The 26,609-nt window shown below is 30.4% G+C and overlaps 1 protein-coding gene across 3 annotated transcripts in view; it reads right to left on the minus strand.

Moving 5' to 3' along the window:
- Positions 1-15,589, minus strand: part of LOC107442621 (gamma-aminobutyric acid receptor subunit alpha-6) — a 66,533-nt gene extending 50,944 nt beyond the window's left edge. For 2 of the 3 annotated variants that reach the window (XM_043041826.3, XM_016056233.4), the window contains exon 1: positions 15,246-15,584. In XM_043041826.3, the coding sequence (XP_042897760.1) occupies positions 15,246-15,388 (143 nt within the window). In that variant the 5' untranslated portion in view covers positions 15,389-15,584. Of the gene's footprint in view, positions 1-15,245 lie in introns of all 3 variants that reach the window. The other variant, XM_043041827.3, reaches the window with a different exon arrangement.
- Positions 15,590-26,609: the final 11,020 nt, after the last annotated feature.

A 26,609-nucleotide genomic window follows, 5' to 3' on the forward strand; every position in this document is an offset into this window, starting at 1 on the left:
TTGGAATCTCTGTTGTTTTGTTCCAAAAGGCTGTCTGTGTATAAAAAATGGTTGTACAGTGCGCGAAAAGAAAAAAAGGAAAGAAAACGGACCACTTTGAATAACTTTTAATCTACTGATCAGATTATTGCGATCCTAATGGCTGTAAAGAATGATCTAAAATATGCTAATTAATAAGTGCAGAAGATATTTTAACACGTTCACGCCGGGGTGACCCACCGGTGGGTCACGCTAGATTGTCTCATCTTGGCAGCGCACCGGAGTAAAAACTGGTAACAATAAATTTCATTTTTTAGTTTTTTTCCGGGAATAATAAAAATCCATAACTACCAATTGTTTTTAATGGATGCAATTTTTATATTGAATTGCTTCTTCTCCGTGATAAATTTCCTTACAGTGAATTGTTATAGTTAAGAATAGATTAACTCCTCCCGAATATTATCTAATATTGAAATAGTTCTTCTACCAGTATTTTCACTTTTCCCGGCGTGAACGTGTTAAGTTACGAAAACTGATACAAAAACGTGTTTTCTTTGAATAAACATACCTTTCTTCGACGAATTCGGATCTTTGACCCCCAAAATATATGGTCCTAATGGTTTGATCAGGAGAACGCTTCAAAGTTTGAACCCTTTAATGTTAATTTTATTTTTTGCGTATTTCGCTATATCTTGAGAACTTTTTAAGTAAATTGAAAAAATTTTATACACAGTTATATAATTTGTTTATCCAAAGATAATTACGTGCAAAAAATAACTTTTAGTAAATATTTATTATTTTTTAATAATTTTTTTTAAGAGTGGTCAGAGACATTTTGAATTGCAAGGTATAAAATTTTTTGCATCATTCAGAAATGCCAACTGCTCCGGACAGGCGAAAATAATTTTAAAGAAACGGTAAATAAGTACAAAGAAAATTTTGAAAATATTTGACTATTTTTGCTTGCTTTTTTAAAGGTACAGCATGACGTAAGTACTGTAAAGTGGTGAATTATATAAGCCCACGAATCATTTAGAAATAGTGGTGGTTAAAAGTCTACTGAATTGAACTTATTAAGCCAAGAATCACAATTGATAAACTACCACTTTAAAATATATATATTTGCAAGGAGCAAGTTGGCATTTCTGTAATGCCGTTATACGTATTCGTTCATGCGTCAAATTGACGCGTGTTCGTAGAGATAGGTACATAAGAACCAAGTGTCAAAACCAAGTGCTAAAAAACTAAACTCTTTTAGAGAAATTCTGCCAGTTCTCAGAATATTAAATTTGAAAAGGGAAGAAGTAAGTATTCGAATATTCGTTTAGATATTTTTCTATCAATTTTTAAGTTTTTAATATGAGGTTGGCCAGCTTTAATATAGCCCATAATTGACCATTTTCCAAAGTAGCAGAGATGTCAACTTGCTCCGCTTTCTAAAAAAAATATTTTCTAGTGGTAACGAAATCTATTTTTAGTGTAGTGTTTTTGATTTTAAGTAATTTTTCCACCACTGTCATATAAAATGCAACTTTATATCCAATATCTCGTGGTGAATCCTGTAAAAAGTGGGCGTAATTATCCTTATTTTATTGGTTTTACCATTCATTAAACTATTAAACCAATTTATTATGACTTTTGCAGAAAGCGGAACAGTTGGCATTTCTAAAATAATATAACTACCAATTCATTAGTAATTTTTTTTATATAATAGTTTTTCATTTTTGCAATGCTGGTCGGCGTCACTTGTTTGCATTACTTTGAAAACAGTGACTAATGTTGCTGGCAAGAATGAAAAAATTAAAGTTGCAATTCGCTTACCTGCCAACTCTTCCGGATTTTCGGAAGATTTTATTTTTATATTTAAAGTGGTAGTAATTATATACTATTTTTTCTTTTATAATCTTAATTTTTAAATGATATTGATCACCACTATTCTTACAAAAATTAAGCACATATATTAATATGCGTTACTATCCTGGTTGTCAACTTAAATTTTCTCAAATACAACGTATTTGTTTGCTTAAAATTGAAGTTTTAATTTCCTTTCAATACCACTGGGAAAAATAATAATGGAAGGGATTAAAAGTTGGCAGGTATGAATTCGCTGAACCAAAGCAACTCCATTGCCTGCTTACCTCATTGCTCAACCAAAACTGTTCTAAAATTCCCGATGAATGGGATAGGGGCCGCTTCGCGGCCCAGGTGCCCAATAAAATCAAAACACTAGGACTAGAATTCGCTGAACCAATGACTCCTATAATTGAAAGCCTCCATACGGTTTTTTATAGGTAGTCCGATCAGACCAATTTGAAGGTAAACGAAGTAGTGAAAGAACCATTTAATTAAAAATTAGAAAGTGGTAACAAATATATGTCTAAAATTTTGTTTAATTTATGATTATAATTGGTTTGTTTTATTTGCTTGTCAACCACTACAGATTCAATTCTCAGATATATATGATAAATTTCTCTCAAGTACTTTCAAAATAGAATCTGGGTTCGTGCGCACAAGTGGTTCGCTTTTTAAATGATCTGCGCAGACTACTTATAATACACCATGTGGAGGCTTTCTGATGTAGGAGGTGATGGCTGAACACAGGGTATCCACAGTGTGGGAAGATAAGAAAAACTGTTGTCATACTTTCCAGCATTTCACAGTTTTGCTAAATTCTCAGTTTATAGCACTGAGGAAAAAAAATTTTGTTGCATTTATACAAATACGTTAACTTGCCTAATTCTGATGTGCTGATTTCAAATCTAAATTAAGTTTAGAGTAAAAAACTACATATTTTTTTTTCAAATTTGCATGTTTTAGGTGCCAACAAAATTTTAAATGTTTGCTTATAAATTGTTATATCACTATAAATATTGTGGCAAGTTTAACCCGTTCACGCCGGGAAAAATAAAAATACTGGTACGGGAAAAGAGAAAATACTGGTAGAAGAACTATTTCAATATTAGATAATATTACGAAAGAGTTAATCTATTCTCAACAATAACAATTCACTGTAAGGAAATTTATCATGGCGAAGAAGCAATTGCATCCGTTAAAAGCAATTGGTAGTTATGGATTTTTGTTATTCGCGGAAAAAAACTAAAAAATGAAATTTATTGTTACCAGTTTTTACTCCGGTGAGCTGCCAAGATGAGACAATCTAGCGTGACCCACCGGTGGGTCACCCCGGCGTGAACGTGTTAAATTTCAGTTCATTGAACGTGTTAAATTCAGTTTAGAAAAATAATTGCTTCAATTCTGAATTATTTAACACGTTCACGCCGGGGTGACCCACCGGTGGGTCACGCTAGATTTTCTCATCTTGGCGGCGCACCGGAGTAAAAACTGATAACAAATAAATTTCGTTTTTTAGTTTTTTTCCGGGAATAATAAAAATCCATAACTGCCAATTGTTTTTAACTGATGCAATTGCTTCTTCGCCGTGATAAATTTCCTTACAGTGAATTGTTATTGTTAAGAATAGATTAACTCCTCCCGAATATTATCTAATATTGAAATAGTTCTTCGACCAGTATTTTCTCTTTTCCCGTACCAGTATTTTCACTTTTCCCGGCGTGAACGTGTTAAGACCATAGAGTTGATATAGTAGGTAGAGGAACCAAGTCCGCTTTATTCCTTCCGAAAAGACACGCCACAGATAGCAAGAAAAGAGTTACAATCACGTGATGGAAAGAGTGCAATACTTGGCGCAGTATCACAAATGTTGGCGCACTAAGTTTTTAAACAGCTTTATTTCGATATTACCGATGCGCAAATAATCGGAGCATTTGAAAGAGAGAAAAAAAATATTTTCGTTAATCATATTTCTTTAATATTATTAAATGGGTTTTTAAAACATGAGTTTTTTTTCTCTTAACAAATAATCTTTAATTAAAGTACTGCCTTTATTTAAAAAAATTCAGTAGTTCTCGTCTGTACCCTTAACACTATTCCTTAAAATTTATTCATTATATAAAAATAAAAAACGATATTCTGCATCACTTATATTTATTACTATATTCAGAAATTTTTTTTTAAATGTTTTTATTGCAAAAACCTATTTAAAAAAAAATTACTAATATATATTGTAATAACTATTGTTATTTTTAAAAAAAAAATAATAACTTCGATACAAAAATCAGGATTTTTTTTAAATCTACCAGGGCTTAAAATGTGAATTTGAAAATGTTGTCCTTCTTTTTTAATGAAACACAAGTTCGTTTAAAAAATTAATTTAATCTTTACGTTTTAAAAGTTTTATCACTGTTAGATAAAACAAATTGTAAAATTAAACAGATTGTCTGAAAAAAGTTCGATGCTTAGAAATAACGTTAATGTTGCAACACCTTTATCATTTTTATTTATGCTCACCAAAAGACTGCTCGAGAGGTAATATCAAATTTCGGGAAAAATAGCTTCGGGGAAAATAAAACCCGTTTTTAGTAGAACAGATTAGTTAGAAAACATATTTTTGATTAAATTTAATTACGTTTAGAATTTTATTTATATATTGAATACATTAAATTATTTATACAATAAAGATTATTTACATTATTAATTTAGAATTTTGACTTCTTTTTTTCCTGACACTTAAAATAGATATTTTCAAAAATAAACTGCTGTTGCATTTTAACTTAATACTCAACAATTTGTCTAAATATGAAATAAAATATTTATTCTAATATAAAAGTTTTCAGCTCCGAATAGAGAAAAATATAAGATTAAAAGCATTAAACTAATCAAAGAAAATAATAAAAGAGTTTAATTAGAAATTTTACTTTGTATTTCATGTACAATCTAATTCCATAAATTACTAGGAAGTTTAAATTGTACACACAAAGAGACTAGTAGAAAAGCTTTCGAAATTTAAACAAAAAATACTTAAATAAAAGAGAAAGCAATTAGAATTTTTACTTTGTACTAAATGTAGATCGAAACTAATGACGAACTTATAATTAAAATATCTTACTTTTATTTGTGATAGAAATTGCAATTTATGCAACTTTTTATGAGGTAAATTTATGCAACTATTATAGGTCAATGTATATTTAATAATTTTTATACAGAAAACCAGTATCTTAAAAAGTAGCAGTTAAAAATATTTTACTTTACAAATAAAAGAACCATAATCATTTTATGGACATTAAGAAAATTACAATGCCCATCCATAAAAAATGTAATTTTCTTAAAAATAGTAAGTGCATTTAAAACTATATCTTTTAGCCAGCTGCAAATTAAATATATGCAATCTAGATAAAGGTAAAAACAGTTGAAATTTTACAAGAAAGGTTCACGATGCTAAATCTTTGCACCACAGCCAGCTGTTAGCCTTGGCCGTCTGAGCAGTTTATTCCATACCAATGCATAACATGCGCTAATTTACTGCACTAATTTACTCCTATACAACTTATCCACTTCTATGTTATGTTTTCTAAATTTATTGCACTAAATCAAACTAATTCTATGCTTTAATATACTAGTAAAATAAAGTATTTCCAATAAAGCAACTATTTTTAAATAAAAAGAAGATAAACAAGTACTTAATGATTAGATTAAATATACCTTAATTTATTTTCTAAATAGTACATAATTTGTATTCATTTTATGTATAGTAACAGAATTATATAATTTTATTAAAAATTAACACTAAAACTACTATACACTATTTTATATTTAAATACTAAAAATATTTCATAGAATTTAATTATTCATCAAACATATAAGAATATACAAATAATTTGGTTTTTAAGCATTCCTATGTAATTTAAAAAACACAACTTCTTATGTACCATACTTTTTATTTAAATATATATATTTAAAGGAAACATTTTAGAACAAGATAAATATTGGGTTTTAGTAATCAAGAGGTAAAGATATACAAAATCTTCAGAATATACAGAAATGATATCGACATTTAAAGAGAACTAAACAAAACCGAAAGTTTACTCAACTGTTCCTTGGCGCTAAAGTATCTCGCCAAGGAAGCCAACAAAGCTTTGCAGCTATTTCAGCTAAAAATAGAATATATATTGAAATATACTTAAACATTTTAAGTTTAAAGTTTAAGAAACAATAAAAACTTATGTTAAATGCAAAAAAAGTGAGCAAAAACGAGCGTAATTGATTATTAAAGCAAATAAAACATGATTATCAGAGCATGACTGAGTATCGGAAAAATTTTAAAATAAATTTTTAAATACAAAAAGTGAAAAAAAATGTCGCCCTTTCTTGTAAAAAGTTATCGGACAGTCCCTAGAAAGCTTCTCCGTGCAGCAAAATGCTCAGGACTTTTGTACCATTCTTATTTCTGAATTAAAAAGACAGACAGTTAATTGCATCAGACGATCGCAATGCTAAACGAATGGACGGGAATCGAAGCGGTCTCAGTGAACGGCAAGTTTGGGCTACAGTCACGTGACTTTATCTTGTCCACGGGTCGGGGGTTATTCTACTCTCTCTACCCAGTATTTCAACTCTATGGTTAAGACAACATTGTGTCTATAAAATAACAAGCAAAACTTCATGCATAGGTCGTTGTAATGGATCGAAGCAATGGATCACGTATTAAAGAGCGTATGTGTGAGTTGCCGCTTAGCATTTAAATAAAAAAGAGGATTCTAATAAATTAATATTGTATAACTTAGTCTCGTCTTACTTAAGTAAATTAAGACGAGACTAATTTATTTGTTTTAAACATTATACAATAATGAAGTTTTCAAAAAACTCAAACATTATTTTTAAGATATTCAGTTTACCCTTTGTATGATAAATATAATATTTAAAAAAATTACACATTCTTGGTTTTATTACAAAAAAATTTAAATATTCGCCCAATTCAAATTTATCTTGTAATTTTTTTTTTACTAATGATTAGTTATTTTCAACTTTTCTTTTGTGTTGATTCGGTATTTTTCTCTGTCCTTGTCACAGAACACTATTTTGCTGGTGCTGGAGCTTTGAAATTTGGACATTGACTACAAAAAGTGGTTTCAACCCCCGATTCTAAAATTCGTTTAAAAAATTTTATTAGTCGGTTCGGGAGAGATGCTTGAAAAATTATTTTTTCGCATTAGAATAAGATTAGTCATTGTTATAACTGAAACTGCAGACGATTCTGTTTAAGATTTTATTGCACGTTCTTTAACCCCTTGGGGACGGGTGATTCAGAAAAGCATTTGTGCAAAATCAGAATCAAGTTGCAATTAAATTAAAAACGGTAACTTAAATGTAGTCGTTACTAATTTGACAGACTTACTTTGCTTTTATTTTAATTATTGTTAGTTTAATCATATATATAATCAATGTTAATTCAAAGTATAACTAAATAGTTTTATTTTGAACAAAGTAATGGTGAATTAAATAAATCAGAAAATTATAACTCCGCCCACAAATAAATTGCTAAAGAAATACTTTGATTACCAGTTTTATCTTCTTACCCTCATTTATACGGTTTCTTGCTGTCACGTATTTGTGACAGTCGGCGCGAAAGGGTTAATGCTTAATTATTTTTCACAAACTCAGTCATCACTTTAGACAGCATGTGAATTGGTGATACGTCACTGAGTTTGTCTTTTTAAAGTTATCTGAAACCACAAGATTATTTTGTTTATAATAATGGCTTTAAAACGCGTTTTTATAGAGCTAAATGATTTAAAATCAACGGTAATTGAATTAAAAATAAGATATATTCAATAAAGCAAAATCAACTGATGAGTTTACAAAGTGAAACAAATCTCTATGTTTTATTGTCACCGATAATGCTTAACACGGTGAGTGCTGCGTCAGCCATCGGTGGCTGACACTGGACTTTCCATTTAGGCCGCGTCAACCACCGGTGGCTGACACTGAAATTACATTCAGGCTGCGTCAACCACGGGTGGCTGACACTGAAATTACATTTAGGCTGCGTCTGCCACCGCTTGCTGACACTGACCTTTCACACAGGGGTGAACGCGAGACGGAAAATAGGAAAAGCTGGTAGTAAAACCATTTCAGTTATAGTTAGTTTTAGGGAGGAGTTTACTTATTACTTTTAGTTTACTTTTTAAAATTATTCAACAATATCTACTTCATTTTGAAAAAGAAGCAGTTATATATATATGGTAAAATTATAAAATAAATCTTGGTAGTTACAGATATTTTATTTTTCTCGAAAAAGTGCTAGACTGAAATATCTTTCGTACCAGTTTTTTCTCCTTTCCGTCTTGCTATATAGGGGCTTTCAGCGATGCGTTCACATAGGCCTCGAAAACCAGCTGGCTGACAACGTATAACATGATATAGAACTATAAAATTTACACTATTATTATGGAATTGCAGAAAAATTATTCGATATATAATAAATAATTAATTATTGTGATTCTTGGTTTAAAAAATTAAATTTAGTAGATTTTTATCTACCACTATTTTTAAACAATTCGTTGACATATGTAGTTCCCCAATTTTTTCAGATTTGTCATGCTAAACCTTTTATAAACTAGCAAAATCTGTCTATATTTAAAAATTTAGTTTGTAGTTATTTACCGTGTGACCATGGCTAAAAGCCCTTACATAGCAAGACGGAAAAGTGCAAAAACTGGTACGAAAAGCATTTCATTTTAGCATTTTTTTTTTTTTGAGAGAGAGAAATAAAATATCTGTAACTATCAAGATTTCTTTTATAATTTTAGTCTATATATAAAACTGCTTATTCTTCAAGGATAAAGTAGATATTGTTGAATAGTTTTAAAAAGAATAAGCTAACTCCTCCCGAAAACTAGTTGTAACTGAAATGGTTTTACTACCAGCCTTTCCTCTTTTCCGTCTCGCTTTCACCCCGCGTGTGACCAGACTAGCAAGCAATGTAAAATTAGCGTGGCATTCAACGTGTTAATTAAATTTAGTAATTAATTATCTTTACTGGTATTATGGAAATTGGTGCTGTTTCCAATAGGTACTATTGTGCTATATGGTCCTAATTCAATAACATAAAGCCATCGTCAAAGGCTATGACATACCCAGAGATGCCAACTGCTCCGGACAAGTAAAAATAATTTAAAAAACGGTAAATAACTATAAATTAAGTTTTGCAAATATTTGACTATTTTTGCTTGCTTTTTAAAAGGTAGAGCATGACATGAATATTTAAAAGTGGTGAATTATATAAGCCTACGAATTATTTAGAAATAGTGGTGGATAAAAATCTACCAAACTCAATTTATTAAACCAAGAATCACAATTCCTAAACTACCACTTTAAAATATATAGTTGCTGTCCGGAGCAAGTTGGCATCTCTGCATACCTGCCAACTTTTAATCCTTTCCATTATCATTTTTCCCAGTGGTATTACAATGGAATTAAAACTTCAATTTTAAGCAAACAAATACATTGTATTTGAGAAAACTTAAGTTGACAACCATGATAGTAACGCATATTAATATATGTGCTTAATTTTTGTAAGAATAGTGGTGATCAAAATCATTTAAAAATTAAGTTTATAAAAGAAAAAAAGTATATATTTACTACCACTTTAAATATAAAAATAAAATCTTCCGGAAAATCCGGAAGAGTTGGCAGGTATGCTATGAATTAAAAAAATTGAAACATTTTAACTTTATTAATTGTGTCGGTACATGTCTTTTAGTTTTGTTTAATTTTGTAGCGTTGATCAGAGCTGTGGAGTCTGTTGAAATGTTCGATTCCAATTTTGATTCTGGTCTTTCCCGTAAACTTGACTCCGATCAATAAACAATTAAAATTACCACTAAATTCCAGGAAAGAACTAATTGTTACGAAATCATCTTTTATAATTTTTTGTAATGTAACTTAATACTATTTAACTAATTTGATTGCTAATAAAAAAACCTCCATCTTTATTCTTTCTGTCTACTCAGTTGATAATTGAGTAGTTCAGCAGATTAATATAAGCTTTACTCTATAGTTATTTGCAATACAGATATGATCTTATATCGAGTTTTGCATTTAATACCAAATTTACAAAAAGGAGAAAATATTGGTGTGGTGGTGATGCTGGTGGTCACCATTCTTATCATATGGTGGAAAATATCTTCATTATTGTTCTTTTTGGGTGATAATAAATGGATGAAACAAAATGATTCTCCAGGAAATTAACAAAAATCGTAGTAAAAAATGTATTTATTTAACAATAATTCGTAAAGATTCGAAACAATGGCCATTATATAACATTACAAATTATCAAAATAAATCCCTTACAGGGATCAAGAAAATACAACCTCGATATTGAAAATTTTTGTTAGTATTCTGTTAAAATTACCTTTTTTTAAAAACGGTTAGGATGGCTAGGACAGTTGCCACTGGCTATTTTCCTAAAATTACATAAAACAGGGTTGCCTAAAACAGGGTTACATAAAACGGGTTGACAGGGTTACATAAAACGGGCGACAAAAAATTCAAAATATGGTGGTGACTAATAAAATTAAAACCTTTATTAAAAGATATTATACTTAGCAACTATTTTAGCATATTTTTTTAACATACTATTAAAAGTGAGTGTAAACATACTGGAAGCTGGATATTGAGTGTAACTTTATATTTAGCGTGAAGAGCCACAAACCGATTCATCAATACTGGGCAGACATGTAACAAGGCATATAGTTAAAACAAAGAATATCTTTGGTTATAAGGCATATCTTTGGTTATATTCTTTGGTTAAAAGGCATTTTTTTGGTTACATTCTTTGGTTATAAGGCATAAGTTGTGGAAAAGAAGGGAAGGAAGAGATCTCCATTGTCAGTGGGTGGAAACATTGTCTTTGTTTTAAGTATGAATAATTTGAAATGAAAGTTATAGTAGTTATAATTGAATAATTACAGAGATAATAAATAAGCAAAAATAAAATAAGATTCTACCACTTTTAACATTGCTTGTCGCTCGTGGCATCCCTGCTTATAATGAACAATAATAAAGTTTACAAAAATATTTTTATCAGGGCTCGAAAAACCACCCGTCCTCGGCGGTCAAAAATTCCTCGCGGACAACGAATTTCTCGAATCCGACGTCCGCGCGGACGGCCCTTTTCCCGTTAATGTTCGTGATAAATTTTAAATTTTTGTTGGAATATATATCAAATTTTAATGGGCGTCATTAAAATTTAAGATACATAACATCGTTAAACACCAGAAAACTTCAGCCCTCCTATCCCAAGCTATTTATAAAGACCTAATGCAGCAAAATGACCCACAATACAGCAACATACAGCGTATGGTGGAATTGATGTTTTCTCTGTCTGGGAGTACTGTAGCGGTTAAAATAGGCTTTTCAGCGATGAACTTACAAAAGAACACATTATGTACTGTTATTAAACATGAAGCGTTAAAGGCAATTATAAACATCTACCTAAATGGAAAACCCCCTTCAGATTTCTGTGCAGAAACCTCTAAAAATCATTGGCATGATTGTGGAACTGGCAAACGTCATATTTGATTCATCTCGGGGACGGGTAAAATTTCTGAGTTTTTTCGAGCTCTGTTTTCAATTAGGTGACCACCAAAAAGTACTCCTTTACAAAGAGTAGCAAGTTGGCAACTCTGCATATATCAGTAATGCCAACTGCTCCGCTTTCGGCAAAATATTTTAAGTAACGGTAGACAATATAAAAAGTAAAATTTACATAAATTTGTTTCTCTTCGCCAATATTATAAAAGGCTCTCCACGAATAAATGGGAGCTAAGTGACTTGTTACATGGATATCTGATTAATTTAAATGTAGTGGTGGGCAACATAACTTTAAATCAAATCTTCTAACTCAAAATTCCATGCAAACATTTTATATTCAAAACTATTTCCACAAAGTGGAGCAAGTTGGCATCGCTGATACATTGCTACTTTTTACACAGTGGGCTCATACTTAAGTCGCCTAATTATGCAGGTAAAGGTATGGGAACCCCTGGTAGCTTAGGGGATAGAGTGTTTGCCTTTCAATGACATAAACTGGGTTCAAATCGCAGCGATGGCTAGTCGATACGAATTCCGCAACAAGCTCTCACCGACCACAGTGCTGACGTCCTCACTATCCTCAGTGGTAGATGGATGATGGGTTAGAATCCCCTTATCACCAGGCTAACCGTGAGAGGTTTTCGAGGTTTCTTCCTTCATGAAACGCAAATGCGGGTTAGTTCCATCAAAAAGTTCTCCACGAGGGCAAATTTCTTCCAATACTTGATCCAGGACTTGTCTTCTGGATTGGGTTCAAAATTACAAGGCCAAGCGTTTTAACATTAGTAATTGTTAACCCAAAAATTGAGTCGCCTGTTCAATGACGGTTATAAAGGAATGCGGGCGATGAAAAGTCAAGGTTTGCAACTCTGTTAACAGGGTAAGCCAGACTGTTCTGGTTGAAAATATGTGAAAAGTGTTGTTATGTAACGGTGGCACTGCATTAATGTTATAATTAACTGGGTATTTGATTGTGTTAGCAACCACTAAAGGGAAGTCGGTTGGGCATATATCAATAATGCTGAAACTGACCCTTTTCGAGGTACCTTTTCTACGAAACTATTTATGATATCGCTTTGAAATTTTTTGGGAACATTTGAGATTTTGTCAGTTAGTTGCATGCGGAATCCTTTAGCGTTAACAGGAATATTTTTCGAGTTATGAAAGATTTTTGATGAAACTTTTTAAAAAATTAAAAATTCGCAGCTCATAATTTTTTTTAAAAATTTCGGTCAACTATATGTATTAACAGTTATCACAGTATAAGCATGTATACGTAAATATTCTGTGAAAAAAACTAAAGCAATATCTTGTTTAGTTGTTGAAAAAACGTACATAGAAAAAGGTCAGTTTTAGCATTAAAAAATATAATTCCTTGGCAAGATTCCCACAGGCCTTAAAATTGTTGAAAATTTTAACGAAAATGAAGCAACCAATATTGTTTTTATATTTATTTCTTACCATCCCCCTAATATACCTAAGTTATTTTGATATACAAAATACCTAAGTTATTTTGTAAAATAATAATTATACCTTGATGATATAGACATTAAAGTGATGTCTTAAAATAAGTGATTGCTACTAGCATTTCGCAAATTTACCAACATTAAAAAGTTTTATGGCCCGTTGGAAAACTACTTTGTTTGAGATTCAACAAATGGGTAACAGCCATAACAAGTAAAATATTTTGGTAGCTGCGAACATAATAACATTGAAAAAATAATATTAATATTAATACCATTTTTTTTTCAATTTTTCCAGGTGTATATGAGCCCTGATTACACAACCGGTAAAGACAAAAAACTGATAATAAAAATATCACGCTTTCAATCAGGAGAAGTAACATTATTAACAATTTACTACTTAATAACATGCAGTTTAGTTTGTTCACAAATATTTACCAAGTGAATGTATGGAATATTAAGAAGAGGAAATATCAAGAAAAAGTAATAATATTAGAGAAATATACTCATACCCTCCAACTGCTACGGAATTTCCGTAGTTTCAGAAATCTTCTTTTCAGACGGTAGCAAAATTAATGTCTTAATAATTTAAAAAAATTAATTTTAACGTAACTTGTCCACTATTACTTATTAAAGTGCAGGCCATATGGCTAGATTCTTAAGTTCTGATAAAAGTTTTATGAGAGATCTATTTGCTTTAAAAATTTCTACTTTGGTTCGCTACCACTAGAAAAAAATTATTTTCAAAATCTTCATAAGTTGGAAGGTATGTATACTAAAAAAGTATACGGAAATAAATATTACGAAAAAAAAGTGGAAGTCATGAAAAGTAACTTTTCCTGAAAAGGTGAAAGTGGAATGCTCTTCCTACCAGTATTTTATCTGCTCCGGAAAAATAACAGCCCTGAGACAAATTTTCATTTTATAACTAAACTTTAATTAGCGCAATTTTTATTAGGTACAAAATCAATCTTTCAATAAAAATACACTATTAATTGCCTACTTCAGTGAAAAATACATTCTGTTGTTAAAATGGTGCAAAGTTATTTATGTTCATAATACTTCGTACACTAATGTTTTAATTTTCAAAAAACAATGCCGAGAATGAAATAATTTAGTTAGTAATTTTTGCCTTTTCGAAAGAAAGAACTTTTTCTCAAAGTTAAAGAGTTAACATGCCCCATGTGTAAATAGCAATAAAAGTGAGGAAAATAAATTAATATACCACACTTTCTTATTAAAACTCCTTGTAACGGTACACCTATTTAATATTGTAGGCAGAATTCTTTAACCTAGCAAATATAATTGTTAACTTGTCTTGTCTTGAAATTTGAGCTGGACACCTGGGCCGTGCAGCAGCCCCTATCCCATCCATCATGTTTCTTTTATATTTGCGGCAGAACTTAAAGGTTAGCAGTCTATGTGGTGGCTGTTATATTATTGCTAAGAATTGTTTGGAGTTTAAATAGCTATTTAAATTAAGTAGTGGTAGTCAAATAAGTCAATATAAATCTAATTTTTTAATCTAAAATAAAAATAGTATTTTACCACTTTATAAATAAAAAAAATTCTGTCCACAAAATCGGGAGATTCTGCAATTGTAGAATACATATTTCTCCATATACTGTATTTATACAGTATACATATAGATTGTATAAATTTCATCTATAGACTATATTGGCATAAGACATTTATGATTAAAAACCTAAACTATCCTTATTAAATAGCTTAACTATTGAATATTAGATATACAATATAAGATATGCAAGATATATTTTGATGAATAAGAAAAAATAAAATATAGAATGTATAAAAAAAAAGTCTAGCAGCTGCTCAGAAAATATTTTCCCATTGAAATCACTTCACTTAACCCTTTCGCGCCGACTGTCACAAATACGTGTCAGCATAAAACCGTATGAAGCAGGGTAAAGAAGATAAAACTGGTAATCAAAGTATTTCTTTAGAAGTTTATTTGTGGGCGGAGTTATAATTGTTTCATTTATTTAATTCACCATTACTTTGTTCAAAATAAAACTATATAGTTATACTTTGAATTGACATTGATTATATATATGATTAAACTAACAATAATTAAAGTAAAAGCAAAGTAAGTCTGTCAAATTAGCAACGACTACATTTAAGTTACCGTTTTTTATTTAATTACAACTTGATTCTGATTTTGTACGAATGCTTTCCTGAATCACCCGTCCCCAAGGGGTTAAAGACTTATAAGAATAAATTGAAATTCGTTGTATTATTCAACCACAACATTTTAAAAAACCCAAAAATATAAGTGATTTTTCGATATCTCAAGTTTTTGAATTTATTTTTTTAGAAAAAATAATAACTTACCACTGTCCAAAAGATATGAAAGCGCTTAAAATCAACCAATTAATTGACATTAGAAGATTATAAGCAGTTGATGAAGAGAGTAACATTAGGGGATTCGACCTCCCATGGGCTGTCAAAACGACATTGCCCCTTGAGTTCTTCATTCGTCACATGTGCATTCCAAGTCTTAGAAAAATGTCAAAAACTCGAATGTCGTCATGACAGAGGGAACACGCGGAAAAACTTAACGAACGCGAAACTTTTTTTACCTGTTTCTTTGCATCCTTCAAACATCGCTATTCTCAAGCACTGAGAGAAAGAAAAACCTTCCAGTGTAATTTTACCAGAGCCTGCCTACTCGCGCTCAATCAAAACTACCGGCTTTTAAGAATAGTAGTTTCGTTTACTAGCGCCAACTCATTCGCCAAAGAAGCGCAAATTTTAAACATGAAAGTTTATTTTTAAAATATTATTTAAAAAAAATGAATTAAATTATACATGAAATTTAGAAATACCAAAATAATTAGCAAATGGAACTTTTTTCAGTTATTTAATATAGCTAGTTCCCAGTACGTTTGGAACATTTAGAGCACTTATTGAATATTGATTCAGTTAATAAATAAACTTTTTTACGAATTTCAAGTGCGTTATTGTTATTCTGGTTACATAGTTCAATATTTTAAATAATTTGTAAATATTTTATGAAACTTTCAAATAATTTTATATAATCCAGTTGAAATAAATTTTTATGAAATAATTTTTAAACAATAACCGTTTTTGTTGTTCTCTAAGATTTCCCCTTAATACGAAGAGAAAGATATTTGAACTATAGAAGAACTTTCATTCGAAAATATACTTTTATGCTAACTAAAATAAAACCCAATGACATGGTTTTCATGTAAAACTATTGAGCACGTGTTTTTTTTTAAAGCCGAAACTTTTTTTTATTTTTTTTTATGAACTTAGGGTTTAAAACCGATGATCCTCTGGAATGTTGAAAACAAAAACATATCGATGTACAAATAAAAATACTTTTTGCGTAACGAGTGATTCACGGCACTGACAATTATTTTATGTTTTACTACCTCCCAACTAATTATTAAGAAATGTATACTTTCAGTGAACCTTTACATCGAATGTCAAACGTAATTCAAGAATTTTTTTTTTTTTTAAATACACTTTCTTATACTTTGACTGTCAGTAACTACTAGCACCAATAGTGGACGACAAATGTAATGAATACATGCCATGGAGTAGTACCTAACAAAAAACAAATGAGTCGTGAATATTTGGCGTGACGTTAAACTTGATCTTTAAGTCGCAAGAAACTGAAATGTTTTGGAAGAATTTACATGACAAAACTGTTGACACAAATTGAAAGGTCATGGCTTGAGACTTTGAGAAATGTGTTTTTTTCATTTACTCAGAGAAAATTTGAATCGACCAAAATCAAAAGAACATCAAAAGAATATGAGCTTTAAAATTGCATGTATGTGAACTACTACCGAAATAAGAAATTTTGGTGATGAAATTTTGGTGATGAATTGGGCATTTTTTCCCAATTTTAGAACCAAGGGATTTAAACGACTTCAATACTAAGGGTTAATGAATAACAAGTTAATAACGAATTAGACTTTACGGCTCCCGAGGCCCATACGGTAAAAGAAGCGTTATACGGTCCGTTGTTGACTGTACGATTCACTAGCACCCTGATTCACTAGCTAGTAATATCAGTTAATGTGTGGCTTCTCTAGCCACAAGTAACAGGACTGCTAAGTGAATCACTTTTGGTAAAACATTTTTTAAAGTTGCAGAGTTTTGTTTAATGTGAACATTTTAAAAGAATCACCACGATAATATTAAATGAGCTGTGGTGGCGCAGGGGATCGAGCGTTCGCCTCCCAGCGAAGTGAACCGAGTTCGAATCCCAGTGATGTATGGTCGATTCGAATTCTGCACCCGACTCGCACCGACCACAGTGTTGACGTAAAATATCCCCAGTGGTTGACGGATCATGGGTTAGAGTCTCCTTACCGTCAGGCTAACAGTGGGAGCTTTTCATATTTCCTCTCTCCTTGTAACGTAAATAGGGGTTAGTTCCATCAAAAAGTCCTCCAAGAAGGGAAATTTCTCCCAATTCTTGATCCACGAGTTCCCTTGTCTTCTGGACTTGAGCATTGGTAGTTGCTAATCCAAAATTGGGTTGGTTATTCAACGACTGTTATTAAATAAAATGAAATATCATTGGACAGATGCGTCCTTTTGTATGAAATTTCGGATTATTTAAATGTAGTGGTGGGAAAAATAACTTTGAATCAATGTTACATTAATTTCACTACCACTAGAAAAAAAAATATTCTACAAAGTGTAAATTGGAATCTCTACGTACAATACTGTTCTTGACATACAATGTAGCTGAGCCATCTTAGATCCTGCTCGTTCATGGCCAATGCCTTTGTAGGTTTTTTTCAATCTCTATTATTGACACCGTTGACCAAGGAAATCAGACGATTTTGAAAATTAAGTAGCCCATGCATCTAGTGCCTATTATTTGTCCTTGATGAAGGGTGTGAAATTCAGAAGTTTTACAAATGATGGTAGTTGAAACAACTAATTAACAACAACTGAAGTACCAGATGAATATGCAGTTACCAAAGCGTCTTTAGGTGCGCTTAGATAAAGCACAGTGATTAATGATTTGGATTGTGCTTTTTATCTCTAATTCAAATGAAAATTAATGGAATTAGCTCTTCAATGTATAACTCGATATTTTTTAAAAATTTTGAAGAAAAGTTGATACTGACTATAAATGCTACTATAACAATAATTGCTAGCATAACTATATAATTTTTGCATAACTATAAGTACTACTATAGCTATAAGTGCTTGCTACAACTATAACTGAACCTAAGGGATTATAACTTTGCTACTATATGAAATAAGTGTAACGCAAAGTATACACCTATAGAAATTTGAAAAATTTTATAACTAAGTTGCATTAAAATAATTTGTAACTATATGACAGTGGAGTCATATTTTATCATTCATATGTATTTTGGTAATGTCAAAAACATACTACCCATTAGCTTGATTTGAGAGAACAGAATTCTATGCAAAAAACGTGACTTGCATGTTTTTTTACAGTTTTCAATTAGTTTAATGAAATTTCAAATAACCTAGTTTCATGAACTGTTGAATTGCACGTAGTTATTGGAAAAAGGAATGAACATTACCATATAATAAATGTATTAAAAGTATGACTTATTATTTTACTCACACACATAGAATTAACTCATCAGAATAATCAATTGAAAGGTTTACTGTGAAACTACATGAAAACCAAAGTGCAAACACGAAAAACCACAAGAAAAAAATTGTTCCATAAAAATAAAATTTAAAAAAAATGAGGAAGTCTGGTACGTATTCTATATATTTTATATTATTGTATTTTTAGTAATGTTTAGGGGTAATATATAATATAATTTGGGGTAACATGAAACCAACTGAAACTTTTAGAAAAAGGAGTTTTTACGCAATCAAAAATTTGGCTTGTTGCAATGTTGTTATAAAAACTATTTTCCAAATTGAATAGAAAAAAATTAAGATTTGTTATTGTTTCCTAATATGGCAATAGATAATTTTAATGTTACACCAAGTATAAAAATAAGGAGCACAGTAGATGTTGACATACAAGATTTTCGAATCGAGTATTTTATGTATGGTTTTTTCTACAGAATCCTCATATCAGAATCATCAAAATGAATAAAAGCTTTAACAAATTTCTTATCACAGATCCACCTATAACATCAGCTTCAACAACTACAATATTGAAAGTTCTATCAAGCGTTTCCCTACGTTGACCATCAACCAGCATCCAAAACGCAAGTCACACATAGATTAGAACAAGCTGCTCCGTTTCATTTCCATTATTATTATTTATTCAAGCAAAGTGCTTGAATCCCCCTGACAGCAACCACATTGTGTTAACCTCAAAAAAACCAAACAAAATGACAAATACTACTCGATAAATGGGATAAAGGCCGCTTCGCGGCCCACGCACCTAGATCCAAAAGAAAGACAAGACTTTAATTGATATTTTACTACCATTAGGAAAGTACCGCTTTGAAAAGCATATATGTTGGTAGGCATGCAATTATATTTAAAAATATTTGTAATAATTTCCCAAGACTTAAACATACCATTATAGTCATAGTAGTACTTTGGAAAGGGCACGTAGGCCGCGAAGCAGCTTCTGTCCCATCCGTCATGAATTTGTTTGAAAGTTTGTTTCAACACTGTGAGGTCAGCCGTCCATGTGGTTGTGAATAAGTAGTTCGAGAACTTTGCTCGTGGATATTAAAATGATAGGAAATAAAACGAAGCAGCTTGCTCAAAAATTTTAGTGTTCTGGCTATGGATGAGGTTCATGCACTTTGCTCGAGGAAATAATAATAACATTTAAAAATAACACAATATATTTTCAAAAATGCCCTTCTCTTATTAGAACTTAGGAAAAACAACTTTCTCCTACTCGACCTATTTATTATTATTTAATGTTACTTATATGCAGTGGTGGATAAAACTCTTTCAATCCTAGTTCATTAAAATATTAGTACAATAACTTTGCTACCACTAGGAAAAGTATTTTCCATGAATATTATATGGAAATAACAGAGATACCAACTGCTCCGGACACGCTAAAATAACTTTAAAAAAACTGTAAATAACTACAAAGTAAATTTTGCACATATTCGACTATTTTTGCTTGCTTTTTAAAGGGTATAGCATAACATAAGTACTACATAGTGGTAAATCATATAATTATTTAGAAATAGTGGCGGATAAAAATCTACTAAATTGAATTTATTAAACCAAGAATCACAATTCATAAACTACCACTTTAAAATATATATTTGCTGTCCGGAGCAAGTTGGCATCTCTGAAATAATACAGTAGCTCTGAATAACTGCTGTGCAAATGTACAATGAATTCAAACGAAAATTAATGCCGTCTAATTTTTTTCATTTCTAAAAGTCCGTGCATTAACCTTTTCGGGACGGGCGAGTCAGAAATGTATTCGTACAAAAAAAGAATCAGGATCATAAAAAATAAAAAGCGGTACCTTAAAGTATGGGAATGGTTAATTTAACAGGCTCATTTTTGCTTTCGCTTTAAATCTACAGGGATGCCAACTTGCTCCGCTTTGTAAAATAGTATTTTCGAGTGGTAGCGAAATTTGAGTTACTTTTAGTTTAGTATTTTTCATTTTAAGTAATGTTTTCACCACTAAATATCAAAAATTATAAGTATCACATTAAATGCAACCTTATCTCATCTATCTACTGGTTACTCTATTGAAAAGTAGGAGTAACTATCTTTCTTTAACGAATATCACTATATAACTTCCTACCACTTTATTAAACTATTCCAGAGAGCGGAGCAGTTGGCATCCCTGAATCTAACACATCCAATCCATGTCTGTTAAAAGCGTAACCATATAATTTTTAATTTGAACTAAGTAGTGGTGAATTAAATATAGTGAACTATTATTATCCACAGAGATGCCAACTGCTCCGGACACGCCGAAATAATTAAAAAAACGGTAAATAACTACAACTAAATTTTGCAAATATTTGACTATTTTTGCTTGCTTTTAAAAGGGTATAGCATGACATAATTACTAAATATTGGTGAATTATAAAAGCCTACGAATTATTTAGAAATAGTGGTGGATAAAAATCTACTAAATTGAATTTATTAAACCAGGAATCACAATTAATGAACTACCACTATAAATTATTTGTTTGCTGTCCGGAGCAAGTTGGCATCTCTGCATCCACAAATAACCTGCTACAAAAATAGTTTGGCTACCAGTTTTATCCTTTTTACACTAACCGCCGCCAGCCAGAGAATACGTATATGACTCGCCCGTCTCGAAGAGGTTAAGCGTTTATAACCCAATGGCATCAATTGACGAGTGAGATTTATCGCGCATTTATTTCGAATAAATAAAAAGTGGTAGCAAAGGCAAAAATATGTTTCTATATGTCCATTTTAGAAGGAAATAATAGAGAGTTCTACGACTTTATTTAAAGAGGCAATTAAATAATAAGTAGAAAAGGTTTTAAGAATTTCGCCATTACCGAAATACAACTCTGCTTACGCTTCCGACATTTTATAAAAACCTTTCAATTATTTATACATTATTGTGGTCAAAATCTTTTTAAATCAAATGCTTAAATAAAAATTCCGCTAACACTTCTTTAAATATTCGGGAAAAATCCCCGGATAAAAACCGGAGAAGTTGACAGGTCTGTACTTTGTTTAATACTATATATATATATATATATATATATATATATATATATATATATATAATATAAATGATAATGTGAGAGAGCATCGAATTTGATTTGGTTAACTAATCGACTAAATTTAAAAAAAAAAAACAATCATCTTTAGGAAAAAACTTATTAGCAGCTTTAAATTTGGTTTTTTCTTCTTTGTCTGGTATATAAATAAATCTGATTCCAAATGATCATCATTTTTTCTCCTCATCTTCATCTATTATTCAACTGCATGATTTATTATAGACATCTATTATGGATTCTTCAAATAACTTATTATATCACAATGTGACTTTTATGGACCCAAAAAACTTCATCTTCTGCATCAAACAGCATCTTCTTTTCTACTGTAATATTTTTTTAAATTAACAAATTGTTTTTAACACACAAGGCTTTTAATTTCATAATGAATGGTAAGAGGGCTGCAAGCGGCCCGAGTTACCCGATTAAAAAATTCAGTTCAAATAGCAATGGGTTAATTAAATTAATAATTTTCCAATTCTTCAAAAACATTTAAAAACAGTTGTTATAAATACCATTGTAAATGTTACCGTGTGTCCAAAACTGTAAAAAATAAATTTTAATTCAATGCAATTTACAAACTAAAATATTTCATTGAATTGAAACTAAATTGCAAATGTAGGAAATAATTTAAACACACTTGTATTATTTGACAGTATTTTTTTTAAAAAAAACATCACGATGAATAATGGTTCATAAAAAAAAATTTCTCGTTGCTATTCAGATCCTTCTAAAAAAATTCTATATTTAGAAAGAAAATGATCTATTACAATTTGGCTCAAAATGTGAATCCACAACAACGTTAAAAGTCAAGTTTCCGAGTTAAAGAGTGAGAATCTTAGATACGAAATCATTTTGTAATAATAAGAAGAAATAAGCAATGCTATGTTTTAAAATGTTATTGTGTTACAATTTAACGCCTAAAAACATTTAAAGACATTACTTTTATTGCAATGACATCATTTGTTGAGGATAAGTGATTACTGAAATGCATTTTACATTTTCCTCATCTTGGCTTTTCCTCTGCCTTGGCAAAAGATTGAAAGCAGGTTTTATAAATAGGCTAGAACTAATTAATGAACAGTCTTGCTAACTTGGATACAGTGTAAACTGTAAGCGAGACACGGACAGTGTTTTGAATCCACGTTTGCCAGAAATCATAACGCATTTTTTTTATGGGAGGTCGGTTATTTTTGAAGAGGAGAAGAGAGAAAAATAGGACTAGGATCATTTTTTTTTCTTGCATGTAAATGATTCAAATAAATGATTATGATCCAACTGAGAAGCTTAAAATTATTCTCTTGGCTTGAACTCATACATCTTATCCAAGTTCATTATTTTGAGTTTATGACAGTTAAAAGTGTGAACAATAACTTGAGGTGATACAACAAACGATATCTACGCGAAAGATCATGAATATGTCTTTATTTTTGATCTCTGATAGCCAAAATATTTCAATCCTGCTGTATTTTTTTCCCTATTGTTTCAAATTAAAGCTGAATTTAGATATTTAATTACTTTAAGTTTGGATGCCTTTTTTAATAAGCATAGATTGCTATCTAATGGGGTAACTATTCTTAGTTTATATCAATCGAAGATAATATCTTAAAATTAATTGATGCAAAATACATTTCTGAAGTAATTTAATAAACGTAAACTGGATTTGTACTATTAATGAAAAGGTAAAAAATAGTACAAAAACTGAAGATAATAATTGCTTCAAATTAAAGCTGAATTTAGATATTTAATTACTTTAAGTTTGAATGCCTTTTTTAATAAGCATAGATATCTATCTAATGGGGTAACTATTCTCAGTTTATATCAATCGAAGATAATATCTTAAAATTAATTAATGCAAAATACATTTCTGAAATAATTTAATCAACATAAGCTCGATTTGTTTTATTAATGAAAAAGTAAAAAGTGGTACAAAAACTGAAGATAATAATGCTGGTTTAACACATTCACAACCAAAACTATTCAGAAAAATTGGGAGTTAGGAAATTTCACGGAAGTTAAAACTATTATACTTTCGGTTGGGAAGCTTAAAATTGCTCTCCTGGCTTGAGCTCTAACGTCGTATCCAAGTTAATTATTTTGAGTTTATGAGAGTTAAAAGTGTAAACAATAACTTTAGGTGATATAACAAACAATATCGAGCGAAAGATCCGAAACGCCTTTATTTTTTAACTCGATCAAATAGTCAAAATAATACACGCATGTTGTATTTTTATATTTCTTGCTTTAAATTAAAGCTGAATTTAGGTATTCAACTACTTTGAGTTTGAATGTATTTTTTAAGTAACATAGATTGCTAGCCATTATGGGGATTATTCTTTGATTACCTCTAATAAAGATGATATCTAATAATATTTAATACCACCCATTCTTTAAATAAATTAATCACCATACACGTGGCTCATTGCATTAATAAATAAGTAAGAAGTGGTATAAAAATTTTAAAAGAAGAATGCTTGTTCAATTTACTAACAAGCTAAGCTATTGATTATTTAAAAAAGTTGATTATTGACACTTTACAAAAATTACACTTGCATACAGAAATAAAAAAATTATTTTTAAAGGAAATTAAAAACTAAATCGCTGTTAAATTGTGTGTTAAACTAAATGTTATATTGCTGTTAATAAACGCAAACATTTCGTAATTTAAAGAAAAGTGAAAACGAAATTTAAATATATTCCATAAATTTATTTTTTCCTTTTTAAAGCTTTCTAATACATCTGTTCTTATAATGGTATATTTAAGCTACCATAAAATAAAAATGAAAACATATTTGATTACAGTTATTACTCTGTTGTAAATTCACTTCCACGAGGGATAATCAAAGCTGCAGCAAAGTAGTAAGAAAAAATTCTTATCACAAATGTAATTAAATTGCCAGGTCACTACCTCTTAGAAAGGGTAAAAATTAGTAAGCATGAAAAAACAAATATTTGCAAGAACTTTACATCTGCCCTAAATATGTGTGCCTTTAACCCCTTGGGGACGGGTGTTTCAGAAAAGCATTCGTACAAAATCAGAATCAGGATGTAAAACGGTAACTTAAATGTAGTCTTTGCTAATTTGACAGACTTACTTTGCTTTTACTTTAATTATTGTTAGTTCAAAGTATAACTAAATAGTTTTATTTTGAACAAAGTAATGGTGAATTAAATAAATCAAACAATTATAACTCCGCCCACAAATAAACTGCTAAAGAATTACTTTGATTACCAGTTTTATCTTTTTACCCTTGTTGATACGGTTTTATGCTGGCACGTATTTGTGACAGTCGGCGCGAAAGGGTTAAAAAAAACTATGTACTTGATTCATTAACCAATGAAAAGCAAACGTGCCCATGAACTTTTCTAGAAAATATAAAAGCTGATAACGTAATTATTTTTTCATTAAAAAAAATTTTAATATTCATGCTTGAAACAATAAATAAATAATATAAATATCTAATTCTTGATTTTAATATCAAATTAAAGAAAATAAATAATAATAACAAATGCTTAACCACTTTTTTCATGACAGGTTTTTTTGACACTATTACAAGTTGTTGCGTTTTCGTAACAGCAAATTTGGAATACGCTTGTTGGCCAATCATAATATTTTATTAATTAAAAGCAAATGTTAAAAAATCAACTGGAAAACTACTAAAAATTATCCTGCCTGAAAGATTTGGCCATAAATAAAAAAAAAATTAAAATCCACACAATTTCAGACCTAATGCAAAAAGTCAAGAAACAATTAAAAAAGAAAATTATGTGCAATCTCAGGGAGAAAGAAAGTTTTTTACAATTAATTTTTACTGAACTGACTGCTGAATACAAGCAAATTAATATGGAACAAAGTAATCTGAACACACTTATTTTTCCTAATGCGAAATTGTCCTTTCGAGTAGAATTTGAAAATTAAAAAAATACAATATCAACCAAATACTTAATGCATGCTTTCAAAAAATTTAAAATACTTTTTATGAAGGACATTATTCAATAACAGCATTATTCAAGAGCCCCTGTAGATGTTTTCAGGAAGAATTTAAATTTATAACATAAGGCTCGTAATCCTGTTAAATTTAATCTCTTAAAACGTCCGTATCAAAAAATCTTTTAATGTGCTTACATGAAAAAAGAGTGTTAGATCAAAATTAATATCAATAAATACCAAGTTCACTAAACCAATCTTATTGTACTGAGTGCAAATATATAATAAAAAATAAAACTATCAGCTTATATTTTAAGTTGAAAAGATTTATGAGCATATATTTGATCTCGACTAGGACTGGGCGATATTAGAAATTATATATCGTGATATATCGTCAGTTTTGCATCGCGATATAGCGATGTATCGCGATATAGTATTCTTGAATTTCATTTACTTTAAGGCACAGAAAGTCAGATTTCTATCAAGACTTCATACGCATATTGATTTAAATCAATTTATAAATTTGAAAATACACTGGTTATCATAAATTAAGGAAAATTCACAAAAATCGCGATAACTCAAGAAATTACACATGGAATTTTATGAAACTTACCCACAATATACAACACATAGTAAGGTATTAAACAACATAAAAAGAAATTATCAGACATTAATAGTAGTATAGAAATTAGCACATGTATAAAATAAACAAATTGGAAGTATCGGTTTGCAATAGAAAAAGTACCTTTAATATGGAATATGATTGCCTCTAGAAGCAATACAGCACAAACAGCGATGTGTGATGCTTTCAATTATGCGGTCTATCAGTTCAATAGGAAGTGAGAGCCATTGCTCTTGTAAAGCAGTTGCAAGCGTGGCAAGGGTCTGAGGGGGCGGATTGATGGCAGATACACGCCTCCCTAGAGCATCCCAAACGTGCTCGATAGGATTCAAGTCCGGGGATCGAGCTGGCCACTTCATGCGAGTAATTGTTTCCTGTTGAAGATAATCATCAACAATGCGAGCTCTGTGTGGTCTTGCATTATCGTCCTGTAACAGGAAGCAATCACCAATTGCCCCGGCATATGG

This window comes from Parasteatoda tepidariorum, chromosome 12, assembly GCF_982258835.1.
Source record: "Parasteatoda tepidariorum strain Cologne lab strain chromosome 12, Ptep-v5.0, whole genome shotgun sequence".
Lineage (NCBI taxonomy): Eukaryota > Metazoa > Arthropoda > Arachnida > Araneae > Theridiidae > Parasteatoda > Parasteatoda tepidariorum.